Genomic DNA, 17,651 nt, shown 5'->3' on the forward strand with positions numbered 1-17,651 from the left:
TTCTGGGTGTAATGTCCACAGAGGGGTGCCTAAAGCAAGTTGTGAAGCAGCAGGCTGTAATACAGCGAAAAGGAATGAAACATAAACCTAACAATCAGTGGAGAAAGCATTTAATGTAAGTGGGAAAAATGCAACCTCTGAATTGTGGTCATCACTGATTATGCAAACAAGTTTACTTATTGGTTTCAACATGGGATCAGAACCCAGGTCACCCATGCTGTTGACACAATGAGCTTCCTGTCACACCATAAGGGAAATTAATCATGTTGGAGCCAATGCAAAAATGTCTGATAGGAGATGCAAGTTGGCATAATTAATGTTGCCGATAGGGTATTGGAACTCTCGGAAACATCATGCCAACTTCCTGTGTGATCATGTTTCTTTATGAGGGGGTACTGAAAGGTGACTGTTAGGTGTGTGGGGCAAATTATTCTGTCTGTATATTTCTATTTCTATAAAATAGAAAAATCTGGATTAGCAGGGAGAAAATGAAGGAAAACAGAAATGTACTGTAAATAGGGAAAGAGCTCAGGAACAAGAGAGTAATCATGTTATTATGTTTTCACGACCATTGCTTGACCATTCAATTATCATTCTGCTGTGGAAAAGAGGACATTTCCCCAGACATTCGTAGACCAGAGTGCTATTGCATCATACTTATGTAACTACCAGCTCTCTTTTAGTAAGATCAATATATTTTGATCTTACTGAGATAGTCAGGAGTCTGATTGAGTTCAGTCAGTGCCAGAACATAACAGAAAGACGCTGCAAAGCAAACACTGAAATAAGGATGATGTGCTAAAGAGTCACTCTGTGTGTGTGTGCGTGTGTGTGTGTGTGTGTGTGTGTGTGTGTGTGTGTGTGTGTGTGTGTGTGTGTGTGTGTGTGTGTGTGTGTGTTTAGGGGGAAAGAGAGATTCAACCTCTAACTGTTACAGCAGCAGCAGAGCTGATCTAGGGCTGGGCCTGTCTGCCTTGGTGAGAGGGAGGGAATGAAGGAGGTTGTGGGAGGAGAAGGCTTGGGGGAAAAGGGAAAGAAAGAAACAGATGCAAGTAACTCAGGCCGGTTAACTACATGTATGCAGGAAGCCAGGGTGGATACGGGCTGTTTTTGTAGTACAGAGGCAAGACTTATCAGAATTATCAGAGGCTGGTCAGTGCAAAACCAGAGTGAAGGTAAGGAATTAGGGTTAATAATTTTAGTTGTAGAAAATTATCATAAATAATTGTGTATTATTATTATCATCATATTTTGAATTAAGCAAACATGTTTTGTGTGTGTGTGTGTGTGTGTGTGTGTGTGTGTGTGTGTGTGTGTGTGTGTGTGTGTGTGTGTGTGTGTGTGTGTGTGTGTGTGTGTACTAAAGATACAAACTACTTGTAATTTGTGAATATTTCACAGATGGAGCATGTTCAATTTATGTCACTTTGAAGAACTGAGTGTGAGTGAGTGTGTGTACATCTATGAGCAGCAACAAATTCATTAATGTTCTTGTTAGCAAATCTCTAAGATAGCTTTTTACATCTCAAGGCCTCTCTCTCCACTGTTGATTCATGTATGGTTAAACAGGCAGGACAACACACTTACAAAATCGCTCACAAAAAGCTTTAGGACAGCTGTAAAGACACAAAAAACACTATGGGAGAGCTTAACATTATAGAGAAGGGAGTAAAAACAGATTAGATAGAATATAAGAAGGAGAGACAAAGAACAATACAGTTTTATGCCCCACTGCTAACAGAACGCAATTAGTCACATTATATTTAGCTTGCAAAAACCACCCCTAAACTAGTAACAAGAGGTTGTATGTGTTTATATGTAAATGCAAATATCCACACGCATATCGCACAAATACACATTCACAAGACAATGCACTCTTCAGTAATGTGTGATGTCAGTCTCACAAAAAGACTCAGATAAAAAACATGGGTGATAAATGTCTCTCACTAGTGATTGAATACTTCCTCTCATCTGTCTGGCAATTATCTGTTCAAATCTCAGCTGATCTTAGTTTTGAGGCTATGAATGGCATGATCTCACATTCATTACTGCCTAACTTACTCATTACTCAAGGCTAAACTACAAACAGTGTAGTGGTTTGAGCTCTGAGAGAAATTTTACAAGCATCCACCAACCACTTCCTTTTTGAGTTGAGTGTGCTGACAGTGACAGGACAGGGCATTTCTAATTCCAGAAAATAGAGCCAAATCAGCACTAATGAGTCAAATCCCCCAAAGGGCCATGTGATGTTGGGTTGGATTTTGTTTAAAAACTAGTTGTATTTTGGGGTGTTGTATTGTGTACAATTGATTTGTGGCCTTGTTTCATCATTTCACTATGCCTCTTTATTGTGAAAGCACAAATTCAAATGTACCACTAATCATGAACAATGCTGATAAAACACTAAATTATAATGTAATTTAATGGATCAGATTTCTTATATATAAAATATATATATACTCTGATCAGCCACAACATTAAAACCACCTGCCTAATATTGTGCAGGTCCCCCTCATGCTGCCAAAAAAGCACCAACCCACATCTCAGAATAACATTTAGAGATGATATTCTTCTCACCACAATACAGAGTGGTTATCTGAGTTACCATGGACTTTGTCAGTTCAAACCAGTCTGGCCATTCTCTGTTGAACTCTCTCATCAACAAGGCATTTCTGTCCACAGAACTATCCCTCACTGGATGTTTTTTGTTGTTTTTGGCACCATTCTGAGTAAACTCTAGAGATTGATGTGTGTGAAAATCCCAGGAGATCAGCAGTTACAGAAATACTCAAACCAGCCCGTCTGGCAAAATCATCCATGTGATTATCTAATCAGTCAATCGTGCGTCAGCAGTGCAGTGTATAAAATCATGCAGATACATGTCAGGAGCTTCAGTTAATGTTCACATCAACCATCAGAATGGGGAAAAATGTGATCTCGGTGATTTTGACTGTGGCATGATTGTTAGTGCCAGATGGGCTGGTTTGAGTATTTCTGTAACTGCTGATCTCCTGGGATTTTCACGCATCATTGTTGTGGCTGATCGGTGTGTATGTATATATACAGTGGATATAAAAAGTCTACACACCCCTGTTAAAATGCCAGGTTTTTGTTATGTAAAAGAATGAGACAAAGATAAATCATGTCAGAACTTTTTCCACTTTTAATGTGACCTATAATGTGAACAATTCAATTGAAAAACAAACTGAAATCTTTGTGGGGGAAAAATGAAAATGAAAAACCTTACAATAACCTGGTTGCATAAGTGTGCACACCCTCTTATAACTGGGGATGTGCCTGTGTTCAGAATAAACCAATCACATTCAAACTCATGTTAAATAGAAGTCATTACACACCTGCCAACATTTAAAGTGACTCTGATTAATCACAAATAAAGTTCAGCTGTTCTAGTAGGATTTTCCTGACATTATCTTTGTTGCATCTCAGAGCAAAAGCCATGGTCCGCAGAGAGCTTCCAAAGCATAAGAGGCATCTCATTGTTGAAAGATATTAGTCAGGAGAAGGGTACAAAATAATTTCCAAAGCATTATATGTACCATGAAACACAGTGAAGACAGTCATCATCGAGTGGAGACAATATGGCACAACAGAGACATTACCAAGAACTGGATGTCCCTCCAAAATTGATGAAAAGACGAGAAGAAAACTGGTCAAGGAGGCTTCCAAGAGGCCAACAGCAACATTAAAGGAACTGCAGGAATTTCTGGCAGGTACTGGCTGTGTTGCTACATGTGACAACAATCTCCCTTATTCTTCATATGAATTGGCTATGGGGTAGGGTGGCAAGACGGAAGCCTTTTCTTACAAAGAAAAACATCCAAGCCCGGCTGAAGTTTGCAAAAACAAACATCAAGTCTCCCAAAAGCAAGTGGGAAAATGTGTTATGGTCTGATGAAACCAAGGTTGAACTTTTTGGCCATAATTCTAAAAAGTATGTTTGGCGCAAAAACAACACTGCACATCACCCAAAGAACACCATGCCCACAGTGAAGCATGGTGGTGGCAGTATCATGCTTTGGGGCGTTTTTTCTTCAGCTGGAACCGGGGCCTTAGTCAGGGTGGAGGGAATTATGAACAGTTCCAAATACCAGGCAATTTTGGCACAAAACCTTCAGGCGTCCGTTAGAAAGCTGAAGATGAAGAGGAAGTTCACCTTTCAGCATGACAACGACCCAAAGCACACATCCAAATCCACAAAAGCATGGCTTCACCAGAAGAAGATTAACATTTTGAATGTCCCAGCCAGAGCCCAGACCTGAATCCAATTGAACATCTTTAGGGTGATCTGAAGAGGGCTGTGCACAGGAGATGTCCTCCCAATCTGACAGATTTGGAGTGCTTTTGCAAAGAAGAGTGGGCAAATATTGCCACGTCAAGATGTGCCATGCTAATAGACTCCTACCCAAAAAGACTGCGTGCTGTAATAAAATCAAAAGGTGCTTCAACAAAGTATTAGTTTAAGGGTTTGCACACTTATGCAACCAGGTTATTGTGAGTTCTGTCCACGTTGTGTCAGAGAAGCGACACTAGGGGTCTCTCTTGAGCGCCGATATTCACCTCTGAACTATGAAAAAAGGCCAATGAGAGTTGGCAACCAGTATTTGCATGTCCCGCCCCCGGACATACGGGTATTTAAGCGGCGCAAATACAGGAGTTCATTCAGAAAATTTGTTCGGAGCCGATGGTCGTGTCTGCAACTGCTGCGTGTACACACCGAGTTCCTGCTATCCCTCTGCTGCATGCTGTTGGATTCTACGGCGCACAACAGCGGCTTTCTCCTGTTGCACAGCTGTGCACTTCCTGCCCCTGGGGCGCTTCGACAGCGCAGATTAAAGAACTCTCACAAGTTATTTTCATAAAAGAGTGATTCTATTTAAAAGAGTAATTTCCTCTAAAAGAGCAAAACACAACGGCGTTGAACGTCCTTTTAAGGACGCGTCTTTATAAAGATGCCTTTCCGCCCCTGTGTTGTTTCTGGATGCGGTAGAGTGCTCTCCGCTTCAGACGGCCACAGGTGTTGTCTCGTGAGTCTGGGTAGCGATCACACCGAGGCTGCGTTTGTGGATGGTTCATGTTCTCACTGCGAGAACATGACCATGACAACGTTGTGGTAGCGGCTTGCTTACAACCGTGAGCAAGCCACTCCAGCCGCCCCCCCCCCCCGTGTTGCTCCTTCTTCCCACGGGATTGAGGACGATGCGGCTGGCGATGGAGGCGATTTGGGGATGGCAGCAGGTGCAGCTCCGCCGGGTACGCCCCCTCGGACCACCCGCACCCCAGCACGCTCTTTGATTCCCGTCCGTGCTCGAGGCGGTGGCGACTCACCTCACAGCCAGTCTGCCGACCCTCTTGCGATGGAAGCAGATGAGCTCGCCGCGGCATCGGAGGGCGTGGTATCTGATGCTGAGGACTCCCCTGGGCTGCCGCTTTCGGGCCTGCACGCCCAGGCTGAGGTCGACGCACAGATGACCGACATGCTGCTCACAGCCTCGCCCCCCCCTGGTTCCGTTTTTCCCGGAAGTGCATGACGAGCTGACGTCTTTGTGGAGAGCACCCCTCTCCACTCGTCACACCGCCACAGGCTCGTCCGCCCTCGCCACTCTCGACGGCGGAGCGGGCCACGGGTACGAGGCAATTCCCCAGGTGGATAGGGCGGTTGCGATCCATCTATGCCCCGGAACCCCTACCACCTGGCGAGGTTGCCCCGTACTCCCTTCCCGGACCTGTAGAGTAACCTCCTCGCTGACAGCGAAGGCCTACAGCGCCACCGGACGCGCCGCTTCCGCCCTGCATGCCATGGCTCTCCTGCAGGTCCACCAAGCCAAGGCACTACGCAACATGCACGGGGGTGGCCCTGATCCCGACACGCAGCAGGAACTGCGCTCAGCAACCGACCTCGCCCTGAGAGCGACGAAGGTCACAGCGCAAGCGCTCGGGCAGGCGATGGCCACGCTAGTGGTCCAGGAACATCAACTGTGGCTGAACATGGTCGAGATGCGTGAAGCCGACAAGACTCGCTTCCTCAACGCCCCTGTCTCCCAGTTTGGCCTCTTCAGCGACACCGTTGAGGACTTTGCCCAGCAGTTCTCCAAGGTAAAGAAGCAGACAGAGGCCATCTCTCACATCATGCCTCACCGCAAGCCTGCCGCCACGGCCCATGCCCCGTCTGCTCGCCGAGGGCGTCGTCCCGCGGCCAGAAGACAAGCTCCTGCTCCGCCTCAACCTGGGCCCAGCTCTCAGCCCCAGCGTCGAGCAAACCACGGGAAGCGCACGCCCCCTGTCTCAGGGACCCCCTCGAGGACCCGGAAGGCTCCCAGGCGCTCCTGAGACAATGCACCCAGAGCCCAAGACGTTAGCTCCGGGGGTGGTAAGACCGCTCCGTCCCCCGGTGGAGGGCCGGGAGGAGAATCCTTTGTTTTTTCATTTGCCAACCCAAATTCTCAATAAAAGAGCTATTTCCTTTGTCTCTGGGGCACATGGCCCGCAAATGCCGTTCTCACGGCACTCTGCTTTCAGGCCTCAACAGTCCCGGCTCCATGGACGCGGTGTCCCCGCCTTCAGCCCCACGACTGTTCCCCAGCCGGCCGGTTCAGACGAGTCCAGAGGATGCCAGCATCAGACCTCCTCCTCAGTCATGAACCCGCCCCCTGCCGGATGCGCGGAGCAAGGTAAGTGCTTTGAGTTTATTCTCAGCACCAGAGCCTCGGGACGCCACGTTGCCTCCCGACGCCGCGTTACCTGTTCCGCACCGCTGCAAAGCACCGCCGGGTACGTCCAAAAAACTCGTCCCCTTGGTGCCCCTAGCACGGAGTTTAGAGGCGTGGCTTTCACTGCCCAACCCGTCACGCTGGCTGCACCGGACCATTCGACTCGGTTACGCAATTCAGTTTGCCAGGTCTCCGCCCCCCTTCGTGGGCGTACATTTTTCCGCAGTACACGGCCAACATGCCCATTCCCTGCGCGAAGGAATCGCCTCCCTTCTATTAAAGGACGCGATAGAGCCTGTCCCTCCAACCAAAACGAAGAAACAGCCCTTACTTCGCTGTACCCAAGAAAGGCGGCGGCTTACGACCGATCTTGGACCTGCGAGTTTTCAATCGGACCTTGTCCAAACTCCCGTTCAAAATGCTCACCCAGGAACAAATTCTATCTGGCATCCGGCATCTAGATTGGTTCGCAGCGGTAGACCTGAAGGACTTCCACGTCTCAATTCGCCCTCGACATCGACCCTTCCTATGGTTCGCGTTCGACGGCCAGGCGTATCAGTACAAAGTCCTCCCCTTCGGCCTGTTTCTGTCCCCTCGCGTCTTCACGAAAGTCGCAGAGGCAGCTCTTGCCCCGCTCCGAGAAGCCGGCATACGCATACTCAATTACCTCGATGACTGGCTCATACTGGCCCACTCCTGAGAGTTACACAGAGACCAGGTGCTCAGCCACCTCAGCCGTTTGGGGCTTCAGGTCAACTGGGAAAAGAGCAAGCTCTCCCCGGTCCAGAGTATCTCTTTTATCGGTCTGGAGTTAGACTCAGTCTCAATGACAGCACGTCTCTCCAACGAGCGTGCTCAGTCAGTGCTGAAATGCCTCGCTTCCTTCAAGCCAGGCGCCGTGGTCCCGCTAAAACATTTCCAACAGCTCCTGGGGCATATGGCATCCTCCGCGGCGGCCGCGCCGCTGGGGTTGATGCATATGAGACCACTTCAGCACTGGCTCTGGACTCGAGTCCCGAGACGAGCATTGCGCCGCGGCACAGACAACGTAAAAGTTACTTCTGCCTGCCACCAAACCTTCAAACCCTGGACAGACCTCTGCTTTCTAAGGGCAGGAGTACCCTTGCAGCAGGTGTCCCGACGCATTCTGGTTACAACCGACGCCTCCAAATTGGGTTGGGGCGCCGTGTGCAAAGGGCGCGCAGCCGCAGGCCGGTGGAATCGAGGCCCGCTGCGCTGGCACATCAACTGCCTAGAGCTGCTGGCTGTTTTTCTGGCCCTGCAGAAGTTTCTCCCGTTAATTCGGAACAAACACGTCCTAGTCAGGACAGACAGCACCACAGTCGTAGCCTACATAAACCGACAAGGCGGAGTACTCTCCCTACACGTCACAGCTCGCCCGTCGTCTCCTCCTTTGGAGTCAGCAGTGACTCAAGTCACTGCGCGCCACTCACATCCCCGGCCACCTCAATGTGATAGCGGACGCGCGGTCAAGACAAAGCTTGCCTGGCGGAGCGTGGAGGCTCCACCCCCAGTCGGTCCAGCTGATTTGGGACCGGTTAGGCAAGGCTCAGGTAGACCTGTTTGCCTCCCAAGAAACCTCCCACTGCCCGCTCTGGTATGCCCGGACAGAGGCTCCCCTCGGGGCAGACGCGTTGGCACACAGCTGGCCTGCGGGGCTGCGCAAGTACGCATTTCCCCCAGTGAGCCTTCTTGCACAGGTGCTATGCAAGGTCAGGGAGGATGAGGAGCAAGTCATTCTGGTAGCCCCTTAGTGGCCCACCCGGACTTGGTTTTCGGACCTCACGCTCCTCACGACAGCCCCTCCCTGGCGAATTCCCCTGAGGAAGGACCTTCTTTCTCAGGGACGGGGCATGCTCTGGCACCCGCACCCAGACCTCTGGAACCTCCACGTCTGGCCCTTGGACGGGATGCGGAAGATCTAGCCGGCCTACCATCGACCGTCATAGATACAATCAATCAAGCCAGAGCCCCCTCTACCAGGCATCTTTACGCTCTAAAGTGGCGTCTGTTCGTGGACTGGTGTTCTTCCCGAGCCGAAGACCCGCAGAAGTGCGCAGTTAGGTCAGTGCTCGTGTTTCTTCAGGAGAGGCTGGAGAGGAGGCTGTCCCCCTCCACCCTCAAGGTGTATGTCGCTGCTATCGCGGCCCACCACGACACGGTAGATGGCAAGTCTCTTGGTAAGCACGACTTAATCGTCAGGTTCCTAAAAGGTGCCCGGAGGATAACTCCCTCCCGGCCTAACCTGTTCCCCTCCTGGGATCTCTCGGTCGTCCTTACGGGACTCCAGAGACCCCCCTTCGAGCCGCTTGACTCAGTTGGACTCAGGGCCCTCTCTCTCAAGACCGCCCTGCTGATCGCGATCGCTTCCATCAAGAGGGTCGGGGACCTGCATGCGTTCTCTGTTAGCGACGCTTGCCTGGAGTTCGGTCCGTCAGACACTTTCGTGATCCTAAGACCGCGACCGGGCTACGTGCCCAAGGTTCCTACCACACCCTTCAGGGATCAGGTGGTGAACTTGCAAGCGCTGCCCCGGGAGGAGGCAGACCCAGCCCTTTCACTGCTGTGTCCAGTACATATTTATGTGGACCGCACACAGAGCACCAGACGCTCTGAGCAGCTCTTCGTCTGCTTTGGGGGACAGCAGAAAGGGAACGCTGTCTCCAAGCAGAGACTCGCCCACTGGATTGTCGACGCCATTTCCCTGGCTTATCACACCCAGGCCGTGTCCCCCCCCTTGCGGGTCCGAGCCCACTCCACCAGGAGTGTTGCGTCCTCATGGGCACTGGCTAGGGGCACTGCCCTAGCAGACATTTGTAGAGCAGCGGGCTGGACAACACCTAACACTTTTGCAAGATTCTACAATCTCTGAGTTGAGTCAGTATCGTCCCATGTTTTCTCAGGTACCGAGCCCGTAGAACTCGGTAGCACGCCCACGATCTGACCGGGTGAATCGCTTGCACCTAGCGCCCTTCCCCCTAACCAGGGGAAACAGTGCGCCTTCATTCCCAGGAGATCCCAGGTTTGGGACACTGGTTGATTCCTCCCTAGCCCTCGTGGGTCGCAGTTCAGCGGAGGAACTCGCCGACTCGCTTGTACCGCAAGCTACCCTGTACTGGTATAGGTGCTCCACAGGTAAGGCCTCCTTCGGACTCCCCCTGTGTGTAACACCACGGTTCTGTCCCCTCTGCTGAGCGGACTCCCGTGTTTCCCTTAGGCAGTCATGGCTGCCTCGGTTGCCGTGCTGTATGTTCCCCCCTCTATGAGGCTGGATCCACCACCACACCAACTTTTCCACATAGGCCCTAAGTCAGGCCTCTAATGGTTTTGACACTTAAACTGGCCTCCCCTCTCTGGTAGGCGTGGCCTCCGCAGGGTCTTCTCCGCCCTGAATAAGGGCTAAGACCCCCTTCCCTCAATGCGTTTAAGGACCATTTCCGGCTCCTCAGAAAAATGCTGAATGAACTCCCGTATTTGTGCCGCTTAAATACCCGTATATCCGGGGGCGGGACATGCAAATACTGGTTGCCAACTCTCATTGGCCTTTTTTCATAGTTCAGAGGTGAATATTGGCGCTCAAGAGAGACCCCTAGTGTCGCTTCTCTGACACAACGTCTCGTTCCCTCCATTGGGGAACGGAGGTTACATACGTAACCTAGACGTTTTCCCCCTCAAAGATTTCAGTTTGTTTTTCAATTGAATTGTTCACTTTATAGGTCACATTAAAGGTGGAAAAAGTTCTGACATGATTTATCTTTGTCTCATTCTTTTACATCACAAGAACCTGGCATTTTAACAGGGGTGTGTAGACTTTTTATATCCACTGTATATATTATATTATATTTATATATCATTTTTGTATTGTTTTTTATGTTTAACTGCTGTTTGTAGCACTTGTAGTGCTATTAATTACATAACATCCTATTGCAAATAAAGTTCTCCTTGATAAAGACCAGCATCTTACATAATTCACTTATAACTTAAATAATTAGCTTATTTGATAAAAGATAAAACTGTTCTTAAAGGGATAGTTCACCCAAAAATGTTAATTCTCCCAACATTTACTCACCCTCATGCCATCCAAGATGTGTATGACTTTCATTATCCTGCTGAACACAAACAAAGATTTTTAGAAGAATGTCTCCCCTATGTAGGTCCTTTCAATGCAAGTGAATGGTGACCAGACCTTTCGACCTCCTAAAATAGCATAAAAGTATTCCACATGACTCCAATGTTTAACTATATGGCTTTAGCAGGGATATGATAGGTGTGGGTCAGAAACAGATCAATATTTAAGTCCCTTTTTACAATAAATCTCTACTTTCTCTAATATTTCTACTGAAATATTCTTCAAAAAACCTTTGTTTGTGTTTAGCAGAAGAAAGAAAGTAATACGCATCCAGGATGGCATTATTTTCATTTTTGGGTGAACTATCCCTTTAATGGAGATAATTAAATATACCAGTTCCGATGATAGTTACCCTGTTTCCCTCACAACGATTTCCTCTTTGTATGTGTTTTGCAGATGTCATGGCGGCCGACCTACCGAAGCTCAAAGTTTCGAAATGTATATGGCAAAGTGGCCAACCGAGAGCACTGCTTCGAAGGCATCCCGATCACAAAGAACGTCCATGACAACCACTTTTGCACAGTCAACGGCAAGTTCCTCGCCATAGTAACCGAGAGCTCGGGAGGAGGATCCTTCGTTGTTATCCCAGTCACTCAGGTAACCATGCCAACAGTCCTCCAGCCCAGCCATACTCCTCTCACTTTTTAGCATTTCCCCTGGACCGTTTATCTTTCGGCTTACACTATTAAATTAAAGTCCAACACAATGAGGGCAGTAAGTCTTGAACAAGCTGGCGCATGGCAGGAATGATGCTAACCTTTAAAAAAACTTTACTTTGGCTACATTCTACATGCAGGCAATAAGTTTAAACTTGCGTATTTATAGCTGTTGGTTCAACATAAATAATCTTATTTTCTAGGTATGGTATGTTATCTACACAGCCAAAATACCTGTGAAACTGAACAATGCGCAATGTATTTAGTGCAGTTTCACTCAATAGTTGTTCCAATCCTGAGTAAATTACAGAGCAAACATACCATCATAATACATGTATATATAGCCTAGCTGCCACCAAGATTAAATGTTGAAATGATAAGGTTAAAAAAAAAAAAACTTAAGCTGGTTGTCTGGTCTTACACTGGTCATTTGGCTGGTTATAGAGGGTTTTTTGGCTCTTTTAAGATGGTCATTCTGGGAGAACCAGCTGAGCACTAGGTTGGGTAATCAGCTTAAACCAGGTTTTAGCTTTTTTTTTCTTCTTCTTCTTCATTTTTCAGCAGGGATTTAATCGATAAGGGTCAAAAAATTGCACACATGCCAAACTTGTTGATGTTTCTGTGTTGCTTGATTGCAAGACTAAATGCATTTCTAAACCTTTTTACTGCAAATATGCATAAAATTACACTCTGTCTATGTAATTTTACACTAAAAATTCTAGACAGGAGTAGGCTACTACTAAATGATAAAATGCACAATTTCACATGTTAATTAACTGGTGAAAGGAATATAGGCTGTGATATTTCGTCTAAACTAATCCCTCACCAGTGACCACAAATTAATTAGTAATATTAATGAGCAGAACTTGCTAACTTTTTTGCTGTTGCTATTGCCCTATTGCCCATAAGGTTTACTGTTTAGTGTCATCATTTGAAAACCACAAATATTTGTTAAAGTTGTCTTTGCTGGAAGCTTGAAGAACAGTATGATATCTCCATCACACTCTGAATTATGACTCATGTCACTAACCTTGTGGTTTGACCTGCTTTAGGTCTTCAATCTCTCCTTTACCTTGTTTACAGAAGAGTTAAAGTCAGAGTGCTTTATCTATGGCTTTAATGCTGCAGATTGGACAAGCACTGCATGCTGTAACCTCCTGGCCTCTGAAATTGATATTAATATTGTGTGGGAAAATTCATGTTTCAGAGTAGCTTCATATGTCTGCTTCATTAGAAAAGATAAATGGCTGGGTAGCGATGATATCATACAAGATTTAGATTTTTATATAGTTGTTTTCTTTGTATATTAAAGGCAATCTACTGCAGGTTAAAGATAATGTAAAAATGTAAAAATGGAATACAAATTTAAATACTCCTTCCCGGCATGTATTTACATTTCATGAGCAGCACAGTATGAAAGACTGATATAACAAATGACACACACACACACACACACACAGACACACACACAAAGCCATTTATCATTGACATGACAATGAGAATTTAGCATGTCCAGTTCTTCCTTCCAGTCATCTCCTCTCTATTCTGTCTTTTCTTCTGTCCCTTCTCTTGGGTGCATCCGGCCACGCTATACTGCTCAGTGTGCCTACAGACCCTCAGTCACGGTCTCAGCCAACTTGGACAAACTATCAATAGCACTTTTGTGATGAACATTCAGAGTCATCCAGTTAATGTGTAATGAAGAAGGCCAGCTTTGTTGCTCTATTATGGACTTAATGTGCTCATTTTGCAGAGTCTGTGACTCCAGCTGGGCTCCCAGGCCTTGAAAGAGCGTTTGACAGTGTTCAGTCCCTCTGACTTCCGCACATGTGCTCTATGTGCCACGTGGGGCTCAGTTTTCTCTCATTTCCGTCATACACCATCTCAGTCTCTCCAACTCTCTCTCTCTCTCTGCCTGTCTGTCCTCTATCTCTCTCTCTCTCTCTCTCTCTCTCTCTCCCTCTCTGTGTATAATTCTGGCATCCCGGCAAAGTTTGCTTGCTTTACTGCATGGGACTTTCTTTTCAGCCATCACTGAAATCTATCATTCTGTGTGAGACTATAATGGATAATAGCCAACGTCATGCCCACTGTTTAATAACAACGCATTATACCTATATTAAGACCATGGCCATAAGTTTGAGCCTGAATGGTCAAATAATTTATTTCTGTCTTAACTTTGGATCAGCAAGAGTCAATTTTCACAGTGAAACCCAGACACACGGGAGTAATATAGTGGTTGAACGTTGGCCTTTCAAATATAATTCCTCATATGACAAAGGAGCTTCAATTGTGGAATTGAAACAGCATACATAAGCCATGATGAGATGGCCCAGAAAAAGAGGGAAAAATAGCATAAATAGAAGGCTGTGGTATTCGCAATGATGTCATCATTAACTGTTTAACCATTTGGAAAAACTGTTCCTTTCCTTGACCTGCCAGGCAGCTGTTTTCATAAATGTTTCATAATGGTAATGTGTATGGTGGATCTGTAATGATTTTGGATGATATCAGAATTCTTAAAATAATGTAGAACTCACATTTAAGGCAAAACACCAATTATGAAATCAAACACACACACACATGCATGAGAGGGAGTCTGGACCATCTGGCAACACTGATAAGAAACTGCCAACTAGTTCAGACTACCTTGCCCAAAAGCCCTTTTTACTAGACCCACACCCATTTTTATGATGTCTTGGTTGGCATACAGTAAACTCAGAAACCTGAAATGCCCCTTATTCATAACTGTGTGCAAGAACCATGGAAAGTTGTAGACATAGACGTATGCTGAATTATATTGTACAGCCTAGACTTTAAAGAAGAGGTTGTGCTGGCCAGTCATGGCTGAATCAAAAGCAGCGATTTTCTGATGACGGGGTAGTCATGTCTTCCTCATCCTCCTGCTGTCTCTGAATGTCAAAGAATGATCATGTGTTATTAGTCTTGCACTAATAGCAATGCTACTATTATGCATATATGTGCATGCAAGCTATCTTACTATCCTCTGCGTTAAAACACTTTATATACTGTATGTTGTAATGTAGGTATTCTTATTTATGTGGATATATACCGTCTGCACTTGACAATATTTGTTGCATTTAGGGAAGTATTATCTTGCTTTCTAGGCTGTTGACCAATCCCTTTGTTTACAAAACTTTCATTGCATGTACAGTAAGTGGTGGCAGAAAGCCAGCAAAATGATATGTTAGATTTGACAGATTAAACGAAAGTATGACACGAAACTATCATAGATATACACATATTCTTAGATATACAATTATTATAACGATATGGGTTGATACGATAACTGTATTAATATTCTCTATAAATGTTTGCTGCACAGCCATGAGTTGAAATGATCTACTCAGTCCAGTCAGTTCTGTTAATGGCTTGAAGTCACCGGCGTCTACGAGAGCCCTCAAAATCATTTTTCAACAACGGAATCCGATTTTTGCCATAACATTCATGTGTGATGTAAGTGGTGACGTTGCCAAATGATTGGTCTATAGGTCTTCCCAAAGTCTTTCTAGCAAGTAACTCCACTGTCAGCCATCTTTGGAATTATCTCGTTCGAGGCTATTTCCAGTCATACCAGTGCAGCTCCTATCTACTCGTTTTCGAGTCGATTGACAGGCGATGTCTGTATCTAAAAGGTGATTGACTCTTTTACCTGTAAGGCATGACTTCCTTTTCTACATATGTTGTTCTCCCATTCATTTTAATATAAGTGGCTTGTCTCTGCTAAATAGTCTCTGGTCTTGCCAGCCAGACTAGTGAGATAGTGGCTCATGGCTCTAAGTGGGTTATTTGCTGCTAACGGTGGTCTGGACATCAATAGATGATTAACTGGCCATCTATGTCGGTTTAGAAAGTGAAATGACAAACATTCCAAAAGTTCATTTGTTCAGTGTGTGACAAAGGCTTTCCATAATAATAAAGGCAATACCACCATCTTTAACATTTTATTTAAAGATAATATAAATGAATAGATAAAGAACTACTTTGCCATTGAAGGAACAGAAACAAGTGTACTGCTTATTTGATGGGCTGGCCTATAATAATGTTAAAATTATGATTAAATGCTTATATATTTAGAAGTAGAAAATGTGACAATAATTGAAGTGTGGCTTACCAAAGCCTCATACATTTTTCTGCTAAGGAGCTTAAATGGATATTCCGGGTTGGTGGAATAATATTGATTAACACAACGACTTATTTTGACTTATGGAAATCTGGGTTACAGTGAGGCACTTAATAATAGAAGTGAATGGGGACCAAATTTTGAACATTAAAATACTCACTGTTTCAAATGTATAGCCACAAGACATAAAGAATATGCATGTACAAATTATTTTAGTGGGATAAAATGTTTGTGTCTAGAAGGGATCCCTCATCCACTTCTCGCACATGTGCTGTCAGTTAAGATGTTTTTGTCTGTACTTTTTTGCTCGCATCTCAGCGTATTGAAATGAAAAGCTTAGAGAATTCAATAATATAACATTATTATTATTATCATAGAGCACTAGGTGTAAATACCTGCCACATAGTGTGGCTATTTGTACTGAAATAGTGGAAGCAAAGAAATGAAAGACAAACTGCTGCTTGAATGTCTTTGCAAGGCCTTAGTGATAAGATGTGTGAAGTTGCTTTTTCTATGCAGATGACCTGGGTTTTAATCCTCCTTTTGACCCAGTTTTCCCCATCCTGTGTCCTGTATCTTAATATTCTTCTTTAATACTATTTATAATAATAAATAAAATTAATATAAAGGTTGATTTGATTTCCTCACAGTGATAGGTTGGTGTAGGGTGTCTGTGGGATGCTAAACACACTGCAGTGATGCCCTTTTAGTATTTAATTAGGGGTGCAAATAGCCTCTGCCTTATCATTATTATTATTATTATTATTAATAATAATAAGAAATCCTGTTGTCTTCTTGAAATCTCATATAGCATCCCATGTTTCTTGGATACAGTAATATTTTTGACATAAGTTCATGTCAAGGTGCATATTACTTTTAATCTTAGATTCTGTTATTGTGACTTAATTGACATTAATAGTAATTAATTAATTAAAAAGTGTTTGTGTTGAAAATAAAAGCTGCTGTTTAAAGACATTTATCTCTTTTAAAACTGGAAAATGTTAAACAACTCTTTTGGAGATTTTGTTTGTGTTCCGCAGCTCTCGCTCTTTTCTAGTCAAAGAATAATGCAAACAAATGTGTCCCCACTCAAGATACTGTATATGTCCACTGAAGCTTCTTATTCAAGGGGCGAATATATTACCACTTGACCACCGAGTCAGACTCTCAATAACCGAGCTGATTGATGTACTCTCCTCCAGTGACCAACAATATCACATGACTGAAAGCAGCAGATGTAGAGCTAAAGTTATATAATGTATTATGTGAAATATTTATTTTAAAGCTTGAATTGATCATCAAAACGGACTGTTCATCAAAACAGACAAGAGCGCTCCTCGTTGCTAAGTGACTTCAAATTAACGCTGTGTAAGAATCTCGCGAGATTGATGAGAGAGGAATTCCCAATTTTACAACTGCATTACCATGACAATATCATTGTCAACAAACCCTAAAACCATAAAATAACTGTTTATATGGCAATTTAAACAACTTTACAGCTCAAATAGTACGAGTTTTTGCAGGTGAATTAATGTAAGTGCTTTTATAAAATTATAAGCATCACATTTCTGTGTCCAAAAATTGGCCCCATTCACTTCTATTGTACTGAATTTTGTATTTTTTATTTTATTAAGAAAAAGACGGACGAATCGAAACTACTTTTTGTGGTAATCAACATTATGCCACAAATGCTATAGATTGAGGTTAACTTGTACTGATCCCGGAACATTCCTTTAAATTTGTCACCAAGGATGCACCGTGTTTTGGCATTATCTGTGCCTCTTTTACATTATTTTATCACTTTTAAGGAACCAATTGTATTTCAAAGATTTGAGGTAAAGATAATGTAGAACAACAAGCCATATTTATTGGAAGTCTAGACGTTGACACATCCACTGACATAGGATATCCCCTGTGTCATTGTTCAGCTCACAATAGAGGGTGTGGCTAAATATATTACTATCCTTATCTCC

General features: G+C 44.8%; 1 protein-coding gene across 2 annotated transcripts in view; it reads left to right on the forward strand.

Annotated features, from left to right (window-relative positions):
* The window catches only part of LOC127652718 (coronin-2B-like), a 71,978-nt gene that overhangs the window by 40,599 nt on the left and 13,728 nt on the right, over positions 1-17,651 (forward strand). Inside the window, exons 1-2 of one of the 2 annotated variants that reach the window (XM_052139057.1) lie at positions 973-1,175; positions 11,275-11,475. In XM_052139057.1, the coding sequence (XP_051995017.1) occupies positions 11,275-11,475 (201 nt within the window). In that variant the 5' untranslated portion in view covers positions 973-1,175. Of the gene's footprint in view, positions 1-972; positions 1,176-11,274; positions 11,476-17,651 lie in introns of those variants that run through there. The other variant, XM_052139048.1, reaches the window with a different exon arrangement.

This window comes from Xyrauchen texanus, chromosome 2 (genome assembly GCF_025860055.1).
Source record: "Xyrauchen texanus isolate HMW12.3.18 chromosome 2, RBS_HiC_50CHRs, whole genome shotgun sequence".
In the NCBI taxonomy this organism is placed as follows: Eukaryota; Metazoa; Chordata; class Actinopteri; order Cypriniformes; family Catostomidae; genus Xyrauchen; species Xyrauchen texanus.